Genomic DNA, 25667 nt, shown 5'->3' with positions numbered 1-25667 from the left:
GCCACCAAAATTAAAAGGAAATGGGAGAACCTCAAACAAAAATATAAGGTAAGGATGTCATGGAAATGTCGAAAGCACCCAGGACAGGGGTGAGCACTGAGGGAGGAGAGACCACTGCTGCATCCTGGAAGTGGTATGGGCCAATGGATGAGGCACTAGGCGGGAGGCCATCAATAAGTCCTCCCGTACTAGTGGACTCATCCGCCCAGGATGTGGCAGTGGTCTCTCCTCCCTCAGTGCACCCGAGTACCCCAAATCTGGGCAAAAGGAAGAGGGAGTCTGAGTGGCAGGAGATATTAAAGGAAATCCAGGAGAAGGAGGAAGAAAGAGAGCTAATTCAGATAGAAAGAGAAGAAAGGCGAGAGAGAGAGGCGATTGAAAGAGAGGATCGGAAGGAGAGAGAGCGGCTGCAGCGTGAGGAGAGGAAAGAGAAGGAAATGCTGGAAAGAGAAGAAAGAAGAGAGAAGGAGAACCAAGAGAGGGAGGACAGGCGGTATCGGGAGATGAAAGAGGCAGAAGAAAGACGAGAGAGGGAGAGCAAGGCTAGGGAGGACAAGCTGCTCGATGTCCTAAAAGTGTTCTTACAAAAGAAATAAAGGAACATTTAAAGAAGCATTTCATGTCTGCTCTTTCATATAATTTAGAAAAGAATTTAGTTATAACAAATCATTTTTATTGAACAAGTTGTGAATATAATTGTTAGTAAGACAGGACAAGGTTAATAAAACACAAAAGACGGAACATGGGGCATACACAGACAAAAGACAATGCTAGGAAAAAGCAAAGAACTATATACAGGTATACTATTTAACTATTTACAAATGAGTCTCCAGGGTGCAGACCATGTTCAGTACGCATGATCTCGCAGTGCATCTATGCAGGCATTTGGTGCAGAGACAGCAGCAGCCAGTCTGTGCCTGATGTTGTCCCCTGGTTCCACAGCATGCTGCATTTCATTGTTGTCGGGGAGATCCTGTGGAAAGTCTCCTGGCTCCACAAAGTCTCCATTTGATAGGCACAAGTTGTGGAGGAAGACACAGCAGGACACCACCACTGGGGCAAAGGTTGACTTTACCTATGTGCAGAGATGGGCAGTATTTTAAATTAGATGTATTTAAAATATGCATTTAATTACTTTTGAGTATCTTATTGAACAGAAGACAAAAATAGAAACTAATCTGTAACAGACAGATATTGCATGCCAAGGAAAGCTACTGAATAACAGTGAAATACAAGCATTTTCTCATATTGTCATTTTATGCTCATTTAAATTTCATACGCATTTGCACATTGACACACACACTTGTATGTATTATGTTTTCTTTACCTCAAGGGTCTTCAGAAAGATGGATCTCCACCTGGTCTTCATCATCCCGAAGGCCCTCTCCACAACACACCTTGCCTTTGACAGGTGCTTGTTGTACCTGGCCTGTACGGGGCCCTGTACTGGCTCCCGGAACGGGGTCATCAGGCAGATGGGGGTAGCAAGGCAAGGATAGCCTCCATCGCCTATGATGCACCACCCAGGTGGTGGGTACAGCTGCTGCACATACACAGAGCTCCACCTGAGCACCCGGGCATCATGGACCGAGCCAGGAAGGCCAGCAAAAGCATTGAGGAAGCGCCCTTTATGGTCACAAATGGCCTGCAGCTGAATTGAGTGGAACAACTTTCGATTAAAATAATCCTCCTTGTATTCCCCAGGAGGCTTTATTCTAATGTGGCTGCAGTCAATGCTCCCAGCCACACGGTTCAAGGCAGGTGAACCAGCCAGCTGGGCGAACCCCGCTCCGATGACCTCCAGCTCAGCCTCAGACGGGAAACATACAGCCTTTGTGTAGATCTGCAGTATTCCCTTTGCAACCCGATGGACAATCATGTGGACGGTGGAAAGAGGCACATCAAAGGCCTCAGAGACCACTCTGTAGGAGGTGGCACTGGCCAGCCAGTATAGAAAAACTGCCACCTCCAGTTCTCTCCCCCAGCCATGGATGTGCTCATCCACCAGGGCCTCCACAAGGGCATTCACGGACTCCCTAGAAAGACGGAAGTAGGTCGCCGTCACCAAAAAAAAGGGAAACAGCTGGGGTTTTGTCATTCAGCTGACAATACTGACCCCTAAGGTCAACCTGAATGAAGGGAAAACTCTGTTATTTAAATCCATTTTCATTTATATGCATGTACAAATAGTTTTACTATATTTGATTAAAATGTTGTTATTTGTGTTGTCTCACTGAGGTTTTATTAACTCCTGTCTTACTGCTTTAAGGCAGAATAATATCAAACTGTTCTTCTGTCCATAAATTCCTAGCTAACAGGTTAAAGCCACTGCTAACTTATCTCTAATTTATGTATTATACTTACACAGCGCGCCTCCTGCTGCTGTAATATTACCGCAACTGCCGTTTTATTCAGCAGTGCCCTTCTCCTGTAGCCTGATGCATCAGCCGCTTACTTCATTACATTTCATATAGCGTCTGAACACGAGCCGTAGAGATTCGTTTGCTTCCGGGAGGCGGTTGCTTCCGTTTGCTTCGACTAATCGCTGCTGCTTGGCGGTGACGTGGTGACGCGGTGACAATAGGGTTAGCATTAGCGTTTGGCTTGCATAATGTCTTCGCCACTAACGGGGCCAGCTGGTAAATTAAACTTTTCCCAAACCCGGTAGGAAGAAGTCCAAAAACGTCTTTGCCCTCCAAAAAATTCGTCAAACATGCTTCTTGTTCTGGCTTTAAGTCTTCAATATCCGGAATAGTTTCAAGCACAGAGCGTATAGCTTCGCCGACATCCATCTCGTCAACTGTTTACCGCAGCTTGGGAACTACACCGGTATTTCAGTTTGGGCGCTTCAGATCGCCCGTCATCGCCCGTCATCGCCACATCTGCTCGCTGATTGGTCCGTCCGCTCTGGCGGACGGAGCAAACCGAAACGCATTGCTAGTTCCCTGACTATATGGTTGAGGCAAATTAAATTTGCCGGAACCAGTAGGCGGCGCTAGCCTGGCTACTTCTCCTGCGCCTCCTTGCCTCATTGTTAGACTTAACAATGGAAAAGTGCGACATGTTAAATGGTAAAAAATGAAAATGTTCAAAATGGTAAAAATATATATATCGGCCTATGAAAAAAAAAGAAGCGTAAATTTAGGGGAGAGCCGGCTCGAAAACCACGCCAGTCTGACACGTCAAATTTCGTCACAATTGTTTGGTCATGTGACTGTGTAGTGCACTGCATGATACTTGTCATACTTGCATACTATACTGCATACTATGGCGGGGAGTAGTATGTAGTGCACAGTATATACTGCGTCAGTATGTAGTATGTAGTATAGCATTTCAGAAACAGCCCGTGTCTTCACTTTCGCGGGTGCAGTAAACGTTTCCTGGTAACGGCGAGCTCCACCAATCAGAGACGTCGTCTCACACTTCAGGATTTATGGGTGTGCAGTGATTTTCAATGACATCGCGAATAAAACAGGTTTTTCAAATAAACGAGATGTTGCCCCGATTAATGTGTGGCTTCTACAGGAGCAAAAACCGTTGATTCACAATATAACGGCGCGTGGTACGTATCATATGGATGGTTACGACATTAAGGCTATTAATCAAAATCTCGACGGGGAAAATGAGAATGGGGAGAATGATCCTATGGGACCTATGAGATCGTAAAAAATGAATGGGTTTCAATGGAGAGAAAGTATTTATTTTCTGGTCCCAGTCTTTATATGCTCCGGATTACACATGTTGTTTGTGGATTTAAATGATTATTTTTCATGCAAAGAAAACTACAATTGATCGGGAAGAAGTTTGATAATGTTAGGTTTTGTGTGAGGCCACTTTGTGAACTACAGCTCTTCGCTGCTCTCGACGCGAATGATATACGTCACCACGCACTCGGAACTCTGGTACAGACATGGCGGTCTCTGCTCCACTTCACTTCACTTTTTTTTTTTCCAATGGGAGGATAACAGCATCGAAAGAGGTGAAAACCATTATAATTCGGGGCATGTGGAGAGTTTCAGTTATGACGATGGGGAGATAGTCGGTCTTGTCCACGGCAGTCGCAGGGAGCGTGACGTCACATGCATGTAGTCTTTTTCATTGTGTATTCTCTAACAGCCTTTAACTGAACAATTGCACAATAAACGGTCAAACACTTGATATGAAAAATTGTCATTTAAATCCACAAACAACATATGTGTAACCCGGGGCATATAAAGACTGGGACCAGAAAATAATTACTTTCTCTCCATTGAAACTCATTCATATTTTACGATCTCATAGGTCCCATGGGGACCACCGGAAGGGGCGGGACTTACGAGCAAAATGTCAATATGTCCCCTTTTGTATATCAGAAACAACCATCTGGTCACCCTAAATTAGGCATCAGTTTCTAAATATCCCTTTTATTCTTATACTTTAGGCGGTGTGTATCTGGTTCTGATACAGTAGTGTGCTTTGTTAGCACACTGCCGTGCTAGTCGTGTTCAGTGTACAGTAATAAAACATTTTTACCAGAAGATGGCAGTGTTTCCTAAGTTATAGCCGGGAGGTTTTAACAAAACTGTGCTCATCTACAACCGAAAGCATACATGATATATGAATACAGCAAATAAAATATATCTAAAAATGAACAATTTAAAAAATAGAATGTAATTTATGTCTACAAAGTGAACTATTACACCAAAGGCTCCATCTTTTTTTTTTATTAGATTCTTTGTCATCTATCTTCTTTCTGTGAAAAAAATATGGGGAATTCAGGTCCACAACTGAAATAATATATATGAGCCTTACAGAATAGCACTTTTAATTGGAGAGTTTTTACAAAACTTTTAAACAAGGGTGTTTAAGGTCAGATCCTACACACACCAACATAAACACACAGATACACACAAAACATGCTCTCACAAATACGTACACTCACTCAGCAAAGCAGCCTCTTATACAGCAAACCCCTGATTGCAGCACTACACAACACAACTACTAAGTAACCTCCCCCATTAAGAATTCATTGCAATGATACCCTTGCTGACGCAAACTCGTTCTCCAGAAGCCTCATGGGTCGAAAGAAAATATTTAAAAAAAAGAGTTTGAAAGTAAGGAGGACAGTATATAATGTAATAATTGCAACACATTGCATGGACCAGTTATCAGATCAAACATTTGCCTCTCGTCCACTGGGGACCGAGCCCTTAAGTGATGAGGATGGCAGTGGGCCGGGGGGACAGATGGGTGACCCACCCAACCCCCACACCCCCCAGTGCCTTGGCCCAGGAGCTTCCCTATGTGGCCCGGCGGCAGACAGCTTGGCCAGATTCTTCTCTCTCTAATTCATAATTAATGGCTGTTAAAACCTCCACAGTGCCCTTTCCGCCCATTACTCCCACCCCTGCAACGACCAAATGCACTTTTCCTGCTTCTTTTTCCTCTAACTGAGAGAAAGATGCTGGGTCAGACTTTCTTATTTCCATGTAGTGTTTATGTATTTACCAAGTCCTGTGACTTGCCTTTACAGCCTTCGTCATTCACTTTATAATATTATCGTTATTATTATTATTATTATTATTATCCTACTAATAATTAGAACAATAAAAACTATTCATATAATTAATAATACATGGATTATCGTTATTAGCAAGAACATTGAGATGAGATTGCAGACAGCCGAAGATAAATCGTCTGAATAAAAAAATAAAAAAAGAATTCTGCTAATTTCAATGTGGGAAACAGTTGGTGAATGTGACAATTGTTACACTCTAATAAGATATAAGGTGTAGTGTGGTGGGGCTCATGTGGGGTGCGGGACCCAGGCAAACAGTGAGAGACGGTGTGTTCCCAGACGACAGGGTGATGATGGGGTGGCTGACGAGAAGAAAACCACAGGGTTGGAAAGAGCTGTGGCAACCGAGCCAATACTAGTAACCAACATAGTACATTCAGAACCAGAAGGCGTAGAGGAAGGAGGTGGACATGATGGGGTGCGGGTGGAGGAGAAGCGGATGGTAGATAGGAGGTCCAGAGATAGCAGTTTTGACAGATCAACAAAATGTAATCATCTTAAGTAACCATGAGGGAGGGATATCTCTGTCCGTCTGTGTAAAAGTTATATACGGATCGGGCATGCTTTATTCATCAGTCATGCACATCTTCCCTCCTCCACTATTAAGAAGGCACACAGCAAAAATATCCAATAAGTGTTCAGTAGGCTCATTTGATCAAGCAGGGGGGTATGTACGAGTCCTACCTACCCCCCGAAATCAGAAACTCCTGACAAATCCTCTGTTATCATCACAATATGTCTCAAAGCATCTGAAGGTAGACAGTGAAGAGCATGTGTGCGTGTACAGTGGGAGGCTGTTCTTAAAAGAAAGTGTCTAAGGACTAGAGATAAGTACAGCAACCAGAGACAACCCTGCAGTAAAGAGGGAACGTAACATCATTAGGATTGTGAGAGCGAGACAGAAACACGCAGAGAGAGGACGTAATGAGGGTTAGATTGTATACACTCCTGAGGAGAATGTAAAATGTCAGCGTCTAGAGGGTTAGCAGGTTCAACGACAATTTGGATTTTCTGAATACAAAATACCAAGACCAAATACAAAAAAGTCGTGGATTGTTAATGTACCAAATAAATAAATGGAAGGAAGAGTATCTCTATATTGGAGATACATGTAGCAATTTGTGATGCAATACATTAGTGCAATATGTCTCAAGCTTTAGTAGCAACCATCTATTTTATTTTAAAATCAGTCCCACGTTACTTATAAGAGGAAGGAGAAGGAGAAACATTCAGGTCACACACAGCATAGTCACCCCTCGGGGCCCTTTAAGGTTACCACTAAGTCTTATGTGTAGAACCTTGGAATTTTAGCTGGCGCACCCATGGCAGAAACCATGGAAACACCATAGACCAGAATCGCTTCAGATTAGATTTGCATGCACAAAAAACTCAGTTAGGCAGTGAGTATACTACAGTAAACAGGTTACCAAAGCTAGATCAGTTGAGCTCAAACCATAATATTAGACGACCACCATCAACAGTTCTTGCCTATTGTTTTGTTGACTGACATACATGTGTTGATGCAAGCTTAGCCACCGTGGTGATGGCACCTCCTTTCAAAGAGTCTCGAGCAGGGATGCAAAAACACATTGTAAGGTTCACATCCAGGTGGGTCGGCGTCAGATAAACATTAAGGATCAAACGAAAACAGAAGCATAAGAAAATGCTTTTATTAACTTTAAAAGGCATTTTTCATTAAAGCACAAATATTTCTATAAACACATCTTTTACCTTTGAATACAAAAATGGTAGCATGTGCACATTGTGCTTGGATAGCAAACTCTGTACAACCGCTCTCCTTCTCTTTCTCTCTCTCTAGGGCACCCTGTGGTGCAATGACCCCAGCTAACATTTTATTGCATAAATCACACGACCACATCTGGCCGTATGCTTTGAGTCTTTTTTCGGGAGCGGGAATAATAGATCTATAATGATAGAAATGGATGGTTTGTGAAAATAGCAGCTTTCTAAAAAAACAAATTATGGTTTGTATATGGTTTCCTGAAAGGAGGAAAATGCTAGAATACAAATAATAATGCTAACTTGATGAGACAATACATAGTAGTTGTGCTGTTGTATGTCAAGCAAAAGGTTGTACATTTCTGCAAATGTCTTAATACCATTCATCTACCACTGAACATTGAGGCTATTCAATGCTATACACATGTTTTGCACACATCCCCTCTTAGCCACATTTAGAGACATTGTAATAGTCAGCATTCTACAGCATTTCTCAAGAGTTCAAATGCTAATTGAAAAATTAGTTTTAACAGAAATTATACAGTAAACTTCAATAAAAAAAATGCTTTGGTTTTGAACACAATATCAGGAATCACACCCATGTCGACACCTTTCCAAATTTGTAATTTGTTTAAATAACTATTTCTGTTCAGTATCCTGTCAAAATGGCTCCCAAAGAGGCAGGCTATTGTTTGAGGATGCCAACAGGATAAAAGGAACAAAACAAGACAAAACTCACATGCCGATTACGTGATCCTTTTTGCAGGCTCATTCTCCGGGATAACATTTTTATAGTTTCAAAATATAACCTTTGTGGCTGAATGTCAACTCCAGTCATTGGCAGTCTAAAGGCGTGCTTATACATAACAGGATTTACATCAGGTAGCAAGAAGATGAAGGTCAGAGGCAGCAGAGGTCAAATAGATGCTCCAAGTTTAGGAGTTTGAGACACAGCTCTTCCCTTTCAAAACTTTTTTCTTTTGGGTTAGATTATTTGAGGCTCATGATAGTTTACACCATGCATTGTACCTCAAGGAAAGGACTAGAAGAAATTTGCAGTGAAATGCAATGCAAATGCAAAAAGAAAAGCATATAAACTCCTTAACTGAGCAAACTCTAAAATGAAATGACCATGGAAACCAAAATCATTGCTTTTTTCAGCCAGTTGCACCTGTAAAAGGTTGTGTGAATCACTCACTCATTTTTTTTTGGAGAGGGTGGTGCATGTGAACGTTGTCCCGTCGCTGACTGGATATGGTTGGGTGTGTGTGTGTGTGTGTACTAAGTGAGTGGCTGGCCAACCCCTGCATTTACCTGTCGATCACTCCTCCAAACAGCTAGAGTGTAAAGACACTGAGGAAAGGGATGAGTGACTGGCTGTCTGGTGATAGTGGTATGGTGGTGAAAGATGGACCCAGCTTTATAATTTACGGAATTATTGGGAATTCTTTAGTAAACAATAAACTCAGATCAGGAGGCACAGTTGATCATAGTAAAATAAGCAATTGATTTAGCAATGAGTACATTAAATATACATAAGTGAACACCTCCAATGCTACCAATGATCCAAAACTGCCTACATACAAATTTGTAATCAAAGAAATGCATATTTGACTTGAGCCAAGATGGCAAGCAGCTTGACTGCTGGCTTCCTTTTAAAGCAGACTGACTGAACCAATCGCATGCTAGCACCTGATTGCCTCAGCCACGCAAAGAGGGACGGGGTATACCACCAGGGAGCGATAACGGGCCCACTTATGTTGCGGTCGGGAATTAGTGGGAGGTACAAGAGCAGGGGCGGCCCGCTGGCTTCTGCAGCCCCAGTGGAAAGTCGGGCCTTTCCGCTCTCAGAGCAATCAACATGAGCTGACCTACGGATGGGCGAGAGTGCCCCTCTGTCCAGATTAGGCCCGGGAGAGGTTCATCTGGACTGGGTATCAGATTGCGGTCAGGTGAGGAGGGGAGCCAAGGGAGCACTAGTAGGCAAGCCCTCAAATCAAAATGGGGGTGGGCGGATTGGAAAACGACCTCAGACACGGCTGAACGCACGGTGGATGGAAGTGTGTTAACTGGACAATTACAAGGCAGGGTTTGCTTTGAAACATTGTCCTATTTATACTTCATCAATGCATTTGAGTCATTATCAGTTGGGAGAATCTGAACGAAAGAAGGAACCTATCACATGTACAATGCACAAGAGTGTGCCGACCAGAGTAGGGAAGACTATTTTAAAGAGAAAGTTTAAAATAGTTTTCCCTCCAGATTTCAATTGCAATTAGACTGCTTGTTTAGGAGATCACCCAATTTATTTCCAGTGAGTGCCTCCGGAAAAAAGCTCCTTTACTTTAAACACTCCAATATCATGTCAGGTTTTCTCTGTGTGTTCAAGTTCAAATAAACCATCTTCTAGTGTGGAGAAAGAAACAAAGAAAAAGAACCCAAGAACACTGAATATGGATTTGATTAAACCTCTTCTTATGCCCCCAAATATATAAATTATTGATGAAAGTTTTCTATAAACTATGCAAATCTGGTATAAAGTCAACAAAAATAAAAGTGAAGACCTGCAATGGTGATATGAAAGAATGATGGGTGAATAAATTAACAAACAAGAAAAAAATATTTTACTTTTTGTCTAGCATCACAAATTGTTGCTTTCAGATCAAACACACGTAGACACCCAACTGCCCGCACACACCATAGACAAACACGCACTCAGAAACTAGGCCTGTACATAAATCCAAACACTAGTTGAAGAGGGATGAGAGCTACAATTATTGTTGCACTAAATATAAAACCAAAGACTGCAAAAGAGCTCATCAGAAATTTGAGGGCTTCCATTTAACAAGCCCCCCTGAGCTAATTTCGCCTTTACCAAAACACCCACTCGCGCACACACACACACACACACACACACACACACACACACACACACACACACACACACACACACACACACACACACACACACACACACACACACACACACACACACACACACACACACACACACACACACACTAACCCACTCCACCCACACAGAGCTACCCCTCACGTTATACATATCAATGTCATGAATATTCCCCGGCTAATTGTGCTTGGCACGGCCCCCCTTCAGGTAGCTCTTCCACCGCTTCACCACGTCCTTGAAGATGGCGGCGTTGTCTATAGACGCCAGCAGTTGCAGCTGATTGATGTGCGTAGTGTGGTAGTCCCAGCGTGCCAGGTTGGGCGCCGTGCCCAGGATGAAGTGCCGCAGGTCGTAGATGCTGCCCGAGCCCGTGTCATACAGCGGCAGCATGGCCTTCAGGGACTCCATGCCGCGGCTGAACAGCAGGCCCGCCTCCCGGCCTTGCTTCTCGTCCGCCGTCTCCGACAGGTCGTAGAGGCCCAGCAGGGAGAAGATGAAGCCGTTGAGCACAAAAGAGCTGGGCGTGGTGGGGTACTCCTCATACCAGTCGTACTTGTTCATGAACACCGCCTTGACACCGTGCTGTGCCGACGCCGTCTTGTAGGGCCCCGTGGCCTTCAGCGCGGCCGCCATGTAGGCCTGGTCCCGGGTGAGCAGGTAGGCCCGCACCAGCGTGGACATGGCCTGGCCCTGCGCCATGGCGGAGTACCAGCCGGGCTCCAGCGGGCGGAAGCCCTCGCCCAGCTTGCGTGTCACCATGATGGGCCAGCCGCCACGCTCGTCCTGGTTGCGCACCAGCCAATCACTGGCAGCGAAAAAGGCGGCCGTGTGGGCGGTGGTGGAGATGGTGACGTTGTCGACGAAGCCACGCCCATGGAGCACCAGGCGGACGACGCGCCTCGGCATGATCTGAGTGGGGATGGGAGATGGGGATTGGGTGGATACCGACAAAGATAAGCTGGAAGCAGTTAAAGGTGTAAGTGTCTGGGACTCAGTTCCTCAGCTCAAGGACATCCGAACATGATGCTTACTGAGCCTCTGCTGCCCCAAGCAGCCACTAAAGCAGGGGGATGAATGGCGCCTGGCGCTTGACTTGGCGCTTGAAAAAAAGAAAATGAAACCCAACCTTTTTGTTCCGATTTCTTTAGCTACTCTTCACATTATTCAGTTTGCCTTATTTCACCTTATTTTTAAACTTGTGCAACACTACACTTTTTCACTATTTTGCATGCTTTGATTGTATTCAGCCTCTCCAACAGAGACACTTTTGATAGACACATCTTCTAAATGACTAAATGTAAGCTTAGAAATTATACTGGTGCACCTAACTTGATTGAAATAACTCCATTGAACAACTTGGCCAGAACCAAAGCAGAAAACCAAAGCCCACAGGTTGGACGGTACCTTGGTGGCCTTGACGACCTTGGTGTTGGAGAGCCCTACTCCCTTCCGGAGGTCTGTGACCAGGTCCCGGGTCAGCGTGGACCAGGTGCTGCGGGTCCCGATATCGTAGGTGATGTCGCGGTCCTTGAAGGCGATGAGCTGTGTGTTGGTGACATAGTGGATGACGAAGGGGGGGCCCTTCTCGGTGGTCTCCAGCACCACGGAGAAGCTGCCGTTGGAGGTGAACTTGAGGTCCAGGCTGAGGATGAAGTCCTTGGAGTTGCCCAACGCTAGAGACACGCCCTCAGAGGCATCTGTGGATGCGAGAGGACATTAAGGAAGTGGAACTACGAGACCAACAGGAAGATGAAAACAACCTTGTTATTAGGACCATTTGGACCAAAAGAGGTTGCATTTAAGATTAGAAGATCATACAAAAATAGCTCAGCGCCATCATTTTTGTAAAGACAGCCAATTATCTACTTTCCTCTGTGAAAGTAGATTGTTCTTATCAGCATGAGCTATCCCTTGATAATGCGTTTCCATGCCATCAGAATGTATTCTGTATGCAAACCTTAATCCACACTGATCACTTACATTCTGCAAACTTACTAGAACATTTCAGGAAAGACACTGTCAGAACTCTTGCACCTTGTCACCAAGTGAGATTTCCTTTAAGAATGCCTGGCTAACTGTGGCTACGAGCATAAGATCGGAGAGAGAGAGAGAGAGAGAGAGAGAGAGAGAGAGAGAGAGAGAGAGAGAGAGAGAGAGAGAGAGAGAGAGAGAGAGAGAGAGAGAGAGAGAGAGAGAGAGAGAGAGAGAGAGAATATGGTGTGTGTGCAAGCAAGCGTGAGAGACTGAGAGAGACAGGTAGACAAGTCCCTCCTGGGATGACAGTACAGAAGTGTCAGTGTGCAATAGGCTTAATTAGATGGATACCAGACTCGCAGAGGAGAGAAGAGACAGGGGAGAGAGGTAGAAAAAAAATGTGAGCAAGAGGGCAGAAGCGAATATGGAAGATAAAGTGACAATGACAAGCAACTGGCAAGACGGTGGAAAGTAGAATTAAATGCAGCTCTCATAACATCAACAATTCTCCCATTAGCATCATCCCTGCATCTATTCCCCAGACGATTAAAAACATATTGCTCCTGCCCAACCGTATGTTCCCATCCTGTTATGTGCTCTAATGACTCTGGCCATACCAGGCAATCTGCTTGGTATGGCCGTCAATGGCTCGTCTGACATGCGGAGTACAACATTTATCTGCAGATGGAGACCTATTGAGCATTTCTTCTATTGTTCACAAAAATGCTTGCCTTATTACCCGTATTGTGATGCGTGTGTTGCTGCTGATTTGTTGCTGTATACCTTTGCCAAAAGCTCTTCTTATGCCATTCAGTTGATCAATTGGGTTTTTCTTGAACTCATTGGAAGAAAAAAACGGACTGCCCTGCTTAACTTGTCTGATCCGTGCCCCTCTATAATCAAGCCATCAGGGCTCCCTGAGGAACAGGGGAGTCATGGAGGCGAGTTCAGCAGCACAAGTAGCGGAGGATGGGTGGCAGCAGAGAGACAGCGCTCCGAGCCACAGGCGGTCCCCACGGAGCCAGCAGTGGCCAACAAAATGAGCCTGCTGTGGTGTAGTGGGGGGGGGGGGGCCAAATGAAGGATCTCACCAAAGAAAAGACAGAATAGCGATGAAAAAACATGTAGAGGAGTCGGAGGGAAACATTTAAAAGGGCAGTGGAGAACAGAGTTTAGAATAGGAAGAAGAGGGCAAAGAGAGGTGGAGTCAGACAGACAACCTGGCAGGGGCCTCTGGTCGACTCTTTAATGCACTCATAAATCCATTACTTAAGGCAATCCACAGAGTAAGTGGATTTGTACTGCGGCCCCATGATTACCCGGACATCAATAAGGGATGGGCCAGGAGCAGACCAGATCCCATCTTCCCGACATGGCGCCCGTATGCTTAGCAATGAGGGATGAGACAGATCTGTGTGCGCGTTTGTTTGCGTGCGTGCGTGCGTGCGTGTGTTTTCTGCACCTGTGAGCTGATGCGGGGAGAAACAAGAAACACATGCACACTTCCCAAGCATGCATGCAAATGGAAATGTGTGAACGCGATGGTGGCATTAAGCCATGGAGTTAATTCCTGCATGGGTTGCGTTGTCCAACCTCGGCAACGAGAAAGCGGCTATTGTATCCCACTACAGTCTTAAGGTAAAGCACCTGGTACAGCCTTGCTAACTCCTAACAGGGAATGATAAGGACAGAGAACATTGCAAGTCTAGCATCGAAAAAGTGGGTGCAGAATAAAAAGACTAGGCACAGAATGAAACAAACAAAAAGTATGGGCCAAAAAACTAGGGTTTGGAAGCACAACTTCACAGAATACTACAGTGCTCTAAAGTGGATTTTAGGAGACTTCAGGGCTTTTTTCCAGTGGCTATAAGAGAAAACATGAAAAACTAGATCTCAAATTATGATAAGGGAGGAAGATGGCAGCAGAGACAAAAAGAAGAAACAACAAAAAAGGGATGGGAGAGGACATTTAAATGATTAATAATCTCAATATAAAAATAAATAAAAAATAGCATGCAGCTTTTTGATGAGTGAAGTACCATAAGCAGAATTTATGATGAGCTCAAAACTTGAATCCGATGGAATCGGATGGGAGGAGGAATTGGGCTGGAGGTAGTACTGGTGCTGATAGCCCATGATGGAGGAGGGGAGGCCAGGGGAGGGGAGGCCAGGGGAACGAAGACAGCCGGAGGGGGAATCTGTGAGGCGATAATAACGATGGGGAGGCGTTGGGGCAGAGACGGATGACGCGACCAGAAGAGTGAGGGCGGGGAAATGTCTAGGGTGGAGAAATGTAAAAAGAGAAATAAGAAAGATGAAGGAAGCAGAGAGGATGAGGGAGGTTGGAGGAGAAGGATAAACGGGAGAAGGGAAGGGGTGGTTGGCGGGTGGATTATAGCTGAGTGTGAGCTGAACTGAAAAACCCAGCATATGCGAGTGAGCTGCAGAGATGGAAAAGAAGAGACGATGGCAATGAGCGAGAGCAGCGACACAAAGAGATGTATATAAAAGATAAAGGATGTGTCCAATGGCGGAAGATTGAAATGATACGAACAGAAGTGTTAGCAGCCGGTACAAAATTGCAGCCATAATCACATTTCTGTATGGCTGGTAGAAGCCACAAGGCCTGCGTGTGATTGTATTTGGGTCATGATGAAAACGAATGGACGTGCAGTGGAGAGGGGAGGATGTGAGGGGTGTAGGCAGGGCCCCTCCACTTCTTCCACATCATTGTTTCAGAAATAACAGAGTTGGCAGCAGATGTAGGAAAAAAAGACTTGTTTCAGAGGGGGATATCTTGGGCAGAGTGTCCTCAATACTGAATGAGTATCTGGCTCATCTCGGGCTAGGTGAGTGGAATTGGTCGGATGGGCGCCCGGTTTTAGCAGCCTTCCAAGGGCTTTCAGGAAGAAGGTTTTCATGACATTTTTAATTGACTAAAAACGTCTCTGGTCTGTTCCACTCCCCATCGAGTGCAGACGAGGGCATAGCCAATCCCTATTTTGCCGTTCATTCCAAGTTTCTTTAACCCCTCTTACCCCTCTTGAACCAATCTATACAGTTGGCAGATTGCCAGCTAAATAATGGTACTTCCCAAATGCTGGAAATGTTTCAAAATATATGGAAATATGACATTAATGATTACTGTGATCATTATCATCATCATATTATCCAAGCTTTGTAAACCAACAATATATTAAACGGCTATTCCAGCGGAGAGTTTTAGCAGCGCAGTTCAACGTGTGTGTGTGTGTGTGTTTTATGCCGGAGAACATGTACATATTTGACGCGTTGGAATGAGTGAGGATGGCAGAGGGTTGAGGACGGTGAAACATGAAAACTGAAACTCAGATATCCAGGAGTCTGTGTAGAGGGGAACCAAAGGGAGTTGTGATAAAGTATCCTGCGATACGCAGACGTCGTTCTCAATAACTGAAAATTCAAATTTTTTTAAAAGGGTGAAAACATACCCTCAAATATCAATTAAAAACCAATCAAGCAACAACAGAGCACAGACAAAATAGCATTAAGGAGACATTATTAGACTAGAGTGGGCTTCAAGTTGTATTCAAACAATTTACCAGACAGACATTGCTTTTAAGGATTGGGCACTTAGGGACAATAGCAGGGTTTCAAAATGAACTGAATAAATAAGCTCACAGCAACAACATTAGATTGAGTCAAAGTCAAAATTAATTTAAGACAAGGCTCTTTTTTAAGTGTTGTTTTCTTATCACTTTGAATTAAAAAAAAAAAACACACCCCACCACCTTCCGCTAATATGCTGGTAGAAATAAAGAGCAGAGCCATCCCGGCCTCAGCAGCAGATCGTCACACTCTGTTTGTGCGTTCGCACCTCCGAGCCACCCTCGGCTGCTGTGTGCAGTCTGCAGGAGATAAGCACCTGCCTGCCACAAGGTACGAGATAGATGCGTGGAAGGAAAACCTGGCTTACCTGGGGCGCTGAACTGTCTGACGGCGGTGGCGCGCGCCTTGTCGTGCACGCGGCTCAGGCTGCAGCCCTTGGCCACGCTCCAGGGGGCGCTGCCTGATGCCCGGCTGTCCCGGTGCTGCTCATCCTCCTCCTCCACCGTGTCATACACCTCCACGCGGGGCGGGTGCTCCGTCAGGTTCTTGCTGTAGTGGCTGAGGCCGTACTGCGCGATCTGGATGGCATAAAAGTAGCCCTGGGGCCCCCACTGGGTGGAGAGGGGCACGCCTGGGAAAAGAGGGGGGGGGGGGGGTGGAGACAGATGAGCATCCAAATAACAAATACTTTGCCCTTTCACTTTGGTCATATTGTTGGAAACTTTTGTGAAGGTGCATTTCATTGATGGGGCCATGACAATGGTCTTCAACCTGCACTATGTACATTTTGGTACGAAAACAAAGTGGACCACAATAAAACATTGAGGAGCATCGAGAAGCCAAGAGTCAAGTGATGTGAGTCAAGTTCTTTGATAGATTTATAAAGTGTGTTTAGTTATTTACTCTTTAAAACCATAGATCATAGCTTACATGTAAGATAGTGATCAAGATAAAAAAACCATTTAAAACATTAGAAACACGGCAGTGCAAAATGGCAGGCTCCGTTGAATAGGACCCAATTGCTATGTAGATATGAACAGATATAAAAAAACTAAATCTAAGGTAACGAAAACACAATTCTTATTTTCATTGGTTTATACAGTAATTAAAGACATAGTAATGTGAATATTGTATTCCATTTCTGCCAAGTCCATTCAGCTAGAGGCCCTTAAATACTACAAACTGCACCTTCAACATCGGTCTATATTCCGTTAAGTTGGTAAAAAAGACAAGGTAGGTGAGAAGGAGCATGCAGTTTAACAATGATTGTAAAATATAATTATTATTTATTAGTCAGCAGGTCACTGTAAGATTATTCATGCCGCAGGTTATATCCGTAGCATTTTTTTAATGAGTCTCATGGAGCAAGGCTTTTGGAACATCCATGTTATTATGGATATTTTAACAGAGCAGTGACCAATTGCATTTATTACGATGTTGGTTCTGCGGTTTATCTACACAAATAATCATTTGTGTCGTTTGGTTTGTTTTGTTGGTTTTATGCACAGAAACAAAATCAATTAGACGGAATAAACAAGCAACGGTATACATGTGCCTTAAACCAAATTCCATGAACGGAAACTCATCTAATGAGAAAAAAAAAAGGGGTGAAAGAGGTTTGGGGAACCATTAAGGAATAACCATTAAGGGCAACAAAACATGGAAACTGGGAGAGGGTACGTTAAGGTAAACAGAGACTGACTATACAATAAAGATAGAGGTGGTGGAGGAAAAATAAGACAGCGTTTGTATTTCGGCTTCAATAAAAAAACGATCTTCCCATAAAATACAATGTGTATATACTTCAATAGAATTATTTGGATCACATTATCAAACAAATCAGAATAAAAGCCTAACCCTAAATCTGGGAAGAGGAGCTGTATTCAGTCCCAAAAACAAAAAGAGACAAAGGTGTTTTCTGTGGAAAAAAAATATCCTACATGAAACACACTTTACTGCAGTAATTAATAGCGATTGGAGGTTAGCTCCCCCAGTATGCTTTAAGTATGGGAACATTAGGATTTCACGTGGACAAATTTGATAGCAAAAAAAATCCAAATAAATAAGAGACCTTCCAAGACAACATCATCCACCAGCATGAGGGAAGCAAAGCCAATGGCAATCAAAATATATAAATATATAATGCACTTGCACATATATTTAATATATCTGACAAAGCATGCTCATGTGGTTCTTTGATTTCATTATGATAGTTTGTGTGATTGATTCAGCCATCAGACGCATATGGTCATGCACCAAAAAGTTAGTTTCCCACCCCAGATCCATTTCCAAACTAAATAACCCATTAAAATATTGAATGAATTAATATAATGAATGTCATTCAGGAAGTGTGCCTGCCTATTTCTCAACCTTTCAACAGTTTCACTATATGCAATATGTGTTGCTTACTATACCATAACTTCTGACCTACCTCCAATTGCAAACTAACTCAAGCATGGTTCGTTCACCCAATCAAACAGGACTCCCGCCTCACTGTAACCATTCACCATTCAGCGAGGATCAGCCACCGATGCATCCCTTTTACGACCTGCAAGTCTCTTTCCATCTCTCGTGGCCTTGTTTTGGAGCACTACTGAGCCCCAGTTGGGTGGATGCAGTAGGCAGGTTGTGGGTATGTCTTAGCAGGTGCTGGATAAGTCTGTAGGGTCTTTGACTGAGGCTGGGCAGTTCTGTGGTGCACAATTGCTCCACATGGCGAGCAATGCACAGTTCAGTGGCGTTGGAATCCTGTGTACAGGCATAACACTTTGGAACTGAATTAGGTTGTGCAAGATGATGTCTGGCCTAGTTTTTCAACACACTCCTTCAGTACAACTTTTCCAGTGCTCCTCTGCGTTCTAGATACAACTACTATATCATCCTCGGACAGGGGAGAGAGAACTAGGGAGTGTGGGGGGGAAAAGGCTAGAGAGAGAGAATACAGACTTAATATTGTATCGTCGTGTTGTCTACATGTGCCTGAGCCCATACACACTTACTTTGTACAGTGTGTGCACACACACACACACACACACACACACACACACACACACACACACACACACACACACACACACACACACACACACACACACACACACACACACACACACACACACACACACACACGTAGGGTTTAAATGGGGGATGACAAAGTGGAGGTGGAAGGTGGAAAAGGAAAGACATTTATGGGAAAATGTGGTGGTTTGGGAGATAATGAAGGAAGACCTAAAGATAGGAGTAGCTCTTGATTTAAGATGCTCATGGTGGGGGTCATTAGCTTTTTCTTCTCACCATGGCCCCCTGGCTGCAATGGCTTTTAGGCCAATTATTTCTCCATTTAATCTAGAACACTTTCTAACATCTTTAAATCAGTAGTGTTCACCCTACTGGGGGGACTCCATCTCATGAAGGAAACAGCATGACCATGAAAAGATCCATCCTGAAGTGCTCATGTTTGAAATGTTCCTTACAAATGATTCAAGGTAACCCTTCAGTTGGGCTGCAGCTAAATCGAAACAAGGCCGTTTTGATTGCTCATGGAGCAAGTCTCAAAGTGTGGTGCTTGGCCCCAGTGGCCATTTAGAAGGATTGGGGGACAGCAGGATGCATGGTAGGATCTGGAGATATAAGGAGGGATAGAATGCACGGTGAGAGCATATGTGATGCTGATGGGCTTGTTAAATACACTTTTCCATGTGCAGCGGCCCCGTGTTGTGACCTTGTTTCAGCCCTGAAGTGGATCTGACTGTGAAAGACTAATTAATGGAGTGCCAATTTCTCGCATGGAAGTTTAAGAGAAACGGGTGTGACTAGATATTTTTGTGCATGTGGTGTGCTAAATACTAACTAGCCTTAGGCTTAATTTATGGAGCATGAAAAATTGTGTTGTACAGGTGCTATCTCTATTCGTGTGTGTATAAGTGTGTCTGGTGTGTGTGTTTTTTTTTTCCCGGAAGAAACAAAAACAAACAAGACTCGAAGAGGTGAGAACAGCTCGACTCCCCACCGAACAGCTCAGAGAAACCAATGGATTGGGCTCAATCCCTGCCTGACCCATTTTCCACCCTGACAATAAACAGCCTCACACCTGTGGTGGGGGACACAATGAAGCAAAGCGAGGACAATTTGCCACCCAGCACGGCCCTTATTGTGGGGAATGACCGCCCAGTCATCAGCCGAAACCTGAGCATTACACACAAATGAACAATTTGGATTTACTGTTTAGAAGAATAGAGTTCTGTGCTTTTATTAATTTTTCACCCCTTTAAAAGTCAGCCATATACTTATTCGAGCATTGGCCTGATGGGCCTAGAGTGAGGCTGACTGAACGTCACAAAGCTGCACAGATGCTCTTTTATTTCTGGGAAGGATGTTCTTTGTTTCCAACAGAAGAGGAGATTACAGCCAGTTGTTACACTGCGCTTATGAAACGTCTTAAAATTGTTCACCATTAAAAAATAGGAAGATAAATACAGAGATAATATTTCCAATATATCATTGGAAAACAGTCAGAAGCTAATTTTTCAAGCAAACATGATTCAAAACAGGTGCAGGTATTTCATCACATTTCCTAACAATGGGAACCTTTGCAATAATGACATGGAAATTGCCATTCTTCGGCACTGGTTGCCAAGTAGCAATTACCTCGTGGTAGGGCCTTTAAGTACTCCTAATGTTTTAGACTGCCATTGTCTTTTTAAGGAGCAAAATTAACAGCAAAAGATTTTTTTAACTGAATAGACACACACACCAATTTAATTTGTATGGCTCAATACAAAAGAAAGCAAATAAGAAAAATAGGTGAAATGGGTGAAATCTTGGCTGCAGCGTTAATCAAGCATCTTTAATGGTTCTGAGAAATCCGAGATAGAAGGAGAGGCCTGAGATTATGACACCGAAATCTTACAGAATCACACACCCATCAGTGAACACTTCATCAGGGATGCAGAGGATGGTGAAATCAGTAGCAGAGGGAACAGAAAAACAAGCACATGCTTTACACTTTCTCTGTTGAGCTTTCAGATCTTAGTGGAGAGTGGACCCAAACTTGCGTTTTGGCCAGACTACTGAACAATGAAAGATAAAGGCTTCTTAGGGTTCTTTCACATCAGGTACCCAGGGCACACTTGACTCTTAAGTCTAGTTTGTTTGATTAGTGATAACATTGTATACTGTACTTGAGCACGGATCAGCAAACAGTGCCCGGGACCACAAGAAAAAGTGGTTTTGAGTAGGTTTCATGTGTGCTCGAGTATGATACGCAGGTGTGAGAAACTGTACCAACACATGGAAGTGGACTGAGATTCTGTATATCTGCGTAGGGGCGCAACATGCACAAATCTAAGACTCTGAAGTGCACCGCCATCACTGATAAAGTAGGAAAGCAGGCAGGGGGGTTTTCTTGGCATTTTCTCCAACACATCAATAACAAATTTAGGGATGTCCCGATCCAGTCCATGGCATCGGGCAGATAATGGCCCAGTATGCTGGATCTGGTATCGGAGGGGATAAAAATATGATCTGATGCGCGCAGCGTGTCTCGTGATAACAACAGCAGTAGCCAATTAGTCACATACGCATGAGAGCTACCACATGAGAGCTACCTGTTGAACAGTCATGTCAGTGGTGTGGCAGTATTTCAACCTTAGAGAAGAAAAAGGTGCAGGCACAGGCAGTTTCCAAGGTGATGCTGCCATCTCTTTTCTTTTTTTGTCAATATTTATATATTATAAAGTAAATTTACACTGTTGATTAACCAGTAATATTATTTTGTTAGTGAGTCTGAACTATGCAATTACAGAGAAATATAAAATTATTAATATATTCATAATCTGCGTGTACTAAGGAAGGACCTTCCCCAAAGAGCATGCAAATCAGTACCTTAGTTCATACGTATTCACCACCCAAGGGCACCCACATTAGGAGCTCTTTGAGTAAATCAAATTCATAGGGTGGACTATCCCTATCCAAAAAGAGAAGAGAAGCCGCAATGGACATAAACAACGCATCAATCAGAGTGCTCCATTTCTCCTGCGGCCCAAGTCGCTAAGATCCCATCAAATCAAATAACGTACCTTGTAATGGAAAAGATCCTTTCATGTAACAGCGCTGCTCAAATATGCTTAAGGAGACTTGGTCACCTATAGTGATGGATTGATCAATAATTCCAATGGGTCATCAAATAGATTAGGTTGACGTCACGTCCATTCCTATTCAATCAGTGTGTGCAATAATTTCCAATTGCATTCATGCATTCTCGTTGACTGGGCATTATTCACCGCGGCGACAGGTTTATTACTTCAGGCTTTATTTCAGGGCATTTGCTCTGGCCCAAGGTAAATAAGTATTAATGAACCCAGGTCTCATTGGATTAAGCAAGTGTTCTTCGGTCAAAAACAAGCCCTCTCCTTGACACGCACTCAACCTCTGCAGCACAGCTACAAACGCACACTAACATACAAAAACCAGGGCAGTGGTTAACATAGAATACTTACTTAGCCTCTGGTTATATGGGGAGGACAAAACCGTGCATTTTAAGCAGCAATTCTAACTTCCAAGACCAACCGCAAAGCAGGGGCCGATCTAAGGATTTACTGAACCGTACAAGATGTCGTTACTTAAAAAAAAAAAATCACTGGATGTTCACTGTGCAATGCCAATTCAACAAATACTCATTCTTTCCTTGTCAAAGAACAAAAATGTATGTTGCCCATTATCTCTCGTTAAATGATACTAAACAGCGCTTTCACTATTTCAACTTGTTTAAAGCAAATAACAGATTTTTGCCCAGTTTTTACAATTGTGCGGCATAAGGAGGTCCCTTACTTGTCTACTGCCAAGCAGAACAACCCCTCACCTTCCACGCCACTGATGCACTTGACGCGGTCACGCACTTCCACGTTGTAGCCCTCGAAGGACATGAAGACGCCGTCGGGGTGGTAGGGTTCGCGCTGGGCGTACACTTTGGAGTAGCTGTGCTGGAACTCGAAGCGGTCGTAGCCGTCGTGCTGCACCACCTTGCCGTACACCTCAAAGTACTTCTCCATCCAGCTGAAGGGCAGGTAGACCTCGCCACCATCCCGACGCCCCTTGATGGTCACGTCATCGTTGACCAGGCAGTTGATCTCCTCGTAATTGACCCACCCGCCCGCGACCGGCAGTGGCTCCGGCAACTGGGGGGGCTGCTGCTGCTGCTGCTGCTGCTGGCTTGTGATGCTGGCATCTCCCGCCTTGGTGCTGGGTGCAACGGGGGGAGAGCGGGGCAGGAAGCGCAGCGGCACGTCGCTGGAGCAGCGGTTCCACAGCAGCACGGTGATGAGGGTGAAGAGGGCGCAGATGACGATGAGGGTCTTGTAGTTCACCCGCGCAGCCAGACAGCGCATGGTCACCGCTTATCCCTGCACGGGGGAAGCTGCGTTAGTAGTGCCCAAATAAGTACGCCGCTGTACCGGATCGACAGGCGAGATGGGAATACACTTTAGTATGCGTTTAGCAAGAAATTAATTAGCGTGTCATCAGCTATGTAGGCGGACAGCCTGGGACGCTGGTACGGAGTATGTCATTCACAGATTGGTCTCACTTATGAAATGATACAGGGAAGACACAGGGAAGATGTGTTGCGTCAACCTGCCAGGTATCAGAACTGCAGCCATTGGATTTCAGTGGAAAGTGAGAAAAAAAATAGCATCTGATTGATATCTGTTTCTATGGTCATGAGTCATTTATCTATGTGGATGTCAGAGGCGCATATTTAGAATAGATCAGCTTATTGCAGTAATAAAATATCCAAACATACTCTATCCCCTCCTACAAAGGTGCTTTCATCAACACAATACATGAATGACCTTTGAAATATTTTTAAAGCAACAACCCTGCCACGCAATGAGGATGTGCTTTGGTTTGGATGCACTAGAAGGGGTCCAGGGACTGCAAACAGAGCCGTTTCTGATATTAAAACGTATTGACCTCCTGCTATATTTTCATTTGGAATGAGGACAAAAGGTTAACATGCACAATCATTCGAAAAAAACAATCCAAGAACACGTAAAAAGGAAAATGTGCTTTGTCCTTCAAACATCAAAAAGGTCAGATCGTAACTAAAGCTAGTCGTTGACTGACGAAAAAATACAAAGCGTTGGCAAACAAGGCTGAGCTCTGCAAACACACACACAACAATAAAGTTATGAATAAAGTTAAAGCTAATGAACATTTAAAGTCTGTGTGAGTCCAGAAGAACAAAGGTCTGATTCAACAGGCACCGTTACCGGTGTCTCGCACACTGCCATGTTGCTATGGATTTTCATAAGGCCAGTGAGAAATCAATAAACAAAATGGTTCCAAATCCTCCCTCACACTAATTACACCTCACTGCTGCTGAGGGAACTTACAAATGCATCATCGACAGCTACTCCCCCAAGCTCATCGCAATGCCTCAGCTTTGGCCAGCCACAGCTTAAAAGGTCAATGCGATTAAAGCGTGCTAATGGGACAATAGGGGCGATATGCCATAGCAACAAAGTCCAATTACAATAACTGTGGCTTCCATCACAAATAATACCACCAGGAAATGCAGTCTAGGTAAAGCTACAGTGTGAATGATAATCTACTAACGAGCATCTAATTAGATAAAAGGGCAGCAAATGACAGCATCGTGCTGTGGCAGGACTATGCCTATGTAATACAATATGAACCGTGTAAGACGGTATATTGCAATTCTAATTTCCTACAGTTTTCCCTGAAGCCCAAGAATGAAAAAAAAAATAGACCTATGTATTTCCCCTAACTAGTAGGGATGCACCGATCAAGATTTTATAGGCCGATCCTGAACACCAATCTTCAAACAGGTGATCCGATTTTTCTTTAAATAGTGAAATATACAGTATATTAATAGAATGTTTCTTTTGGAAATCATTGTGTGCTGATTATAAAAGGGTTCTTAGTTTTATATGAGAATTATTGTTAATTTGTTGAGCTGACTGAAATGTTGTTGGGGTCCTCCAATAAATTATGTAAACACAGCACTACAGAGTTTAGTTTGGACTAATTAAGCATGGAGCCACTCATTTTTCTGACCGTTTCTGTAAGATAAGACTTAAAGGAACAGTGACTCAATTAAACATCACTAACAAAGGAGAAGGAATTGGTGAGGTTACTGTATATTGGAATGAGTCAGGCCCCAACACTCACGCACTAAAAGGAAGGTGCTATAACGGACCATAGACTATATGGATAATACACACCCAACAAAGAATTAATCCAACATATAATCAAATGTCCGCTCTGCACGTAGCAATATTTGCAGGCAGAGAAAAGGAGGACTACTGGGAAGCAGCAGCTATTATCCTACTAAGCTCTGCATAACAAATAATGACAGACGGCAACATTTTCGTGTAGGCTAAAAGGGAAATGCTTATATTTGTAGCCTTTGCTTTTTGCCTCCTGTAATGTGGCGCAAGACCATTATCCAGATATACAACCGCGTTCACATAGGCTCCCTTTACACTATTAGTTTACTGGCTGCAGGATTTATTTATAGTGTTAAGAGAGTTTTGCACAGGCAGAAACAAGTTGGAACTGTATCATTGGGACAAATAAATTGAGCCAAAGCTACAATTAAAATATTACACGTAAATAACCAGTGCGCAAAGAGTATACTGTATTCAGGTAACACAGAGACTTCCGAGCCTATGAAAGGAGTGCTGTCTACGACTTCATTCACGCCTGGGGGTCCAGCATAAAAAGTATAGGTTTCAAGAAAGTGTCACATTGTAGGAACTTTGTTGCCATTAAAGTACTATGGCTGCAATGGTTTGACTATATGCAACGCTTTGGTTACGCTGTTTAGAGACAATCATATTGAAAATCGCTCTTGCTCATCTCCCATTAAAGCAGTAA

General features: G+C 43.8%; 1 protein-coding gene across 1 annotated transcript in view; it reads right to left on the bottom strand.

Annotated features, from left to right (window-relative positions):
- Positions 1-7211: 7211 nt before the first annotated feature.
- Positions 7212-25667, bottom strand: part of glceb (glucuronic acid epimerase b) — a 44713-nt gene continuing 26257 nt past the window's right edge. The window contains exons 3-6 of the mRNA XM_084476674.1: positions 22630-23170; positions 16138-16401; positions 11613-11905; positions 7212-11117 (exon numbers count right to left, since the gene is read on the bottom strand). Coding sequence (XP_084332800.1) covers positions 10386-11117; positions 11613-11905; positions 16138-16401; positions 22630-23155 — 1815 coding nt within the window. The 5' untranslated portion in view covers positions 23156-23170 and the 3' untranslated portion in view covers positions 7212-10385. The remainder of the gene's footprint in view (positions 11118-11612; positions 11906-16137; positions 16402-22629; positions 23171-25667) is intronic.

This window comes from Micromesistius poutassou (assembly GCF_964030765.1).
Source record: "Micromesistius poutassou genome assembly, chromosome: 12".
Taxonomy (NCBI): Eukaryota; Metazoa; Chordata; class Actinopteri; order Gadiformes; family Gadidae; genus Micromesistius; species Micromesistius poutassou.
The sequence above is the reverse complement of the archived record's forward strand: the minus strand, read 5'-3'. Positions and strand labels throughout refer to the sequence as shown.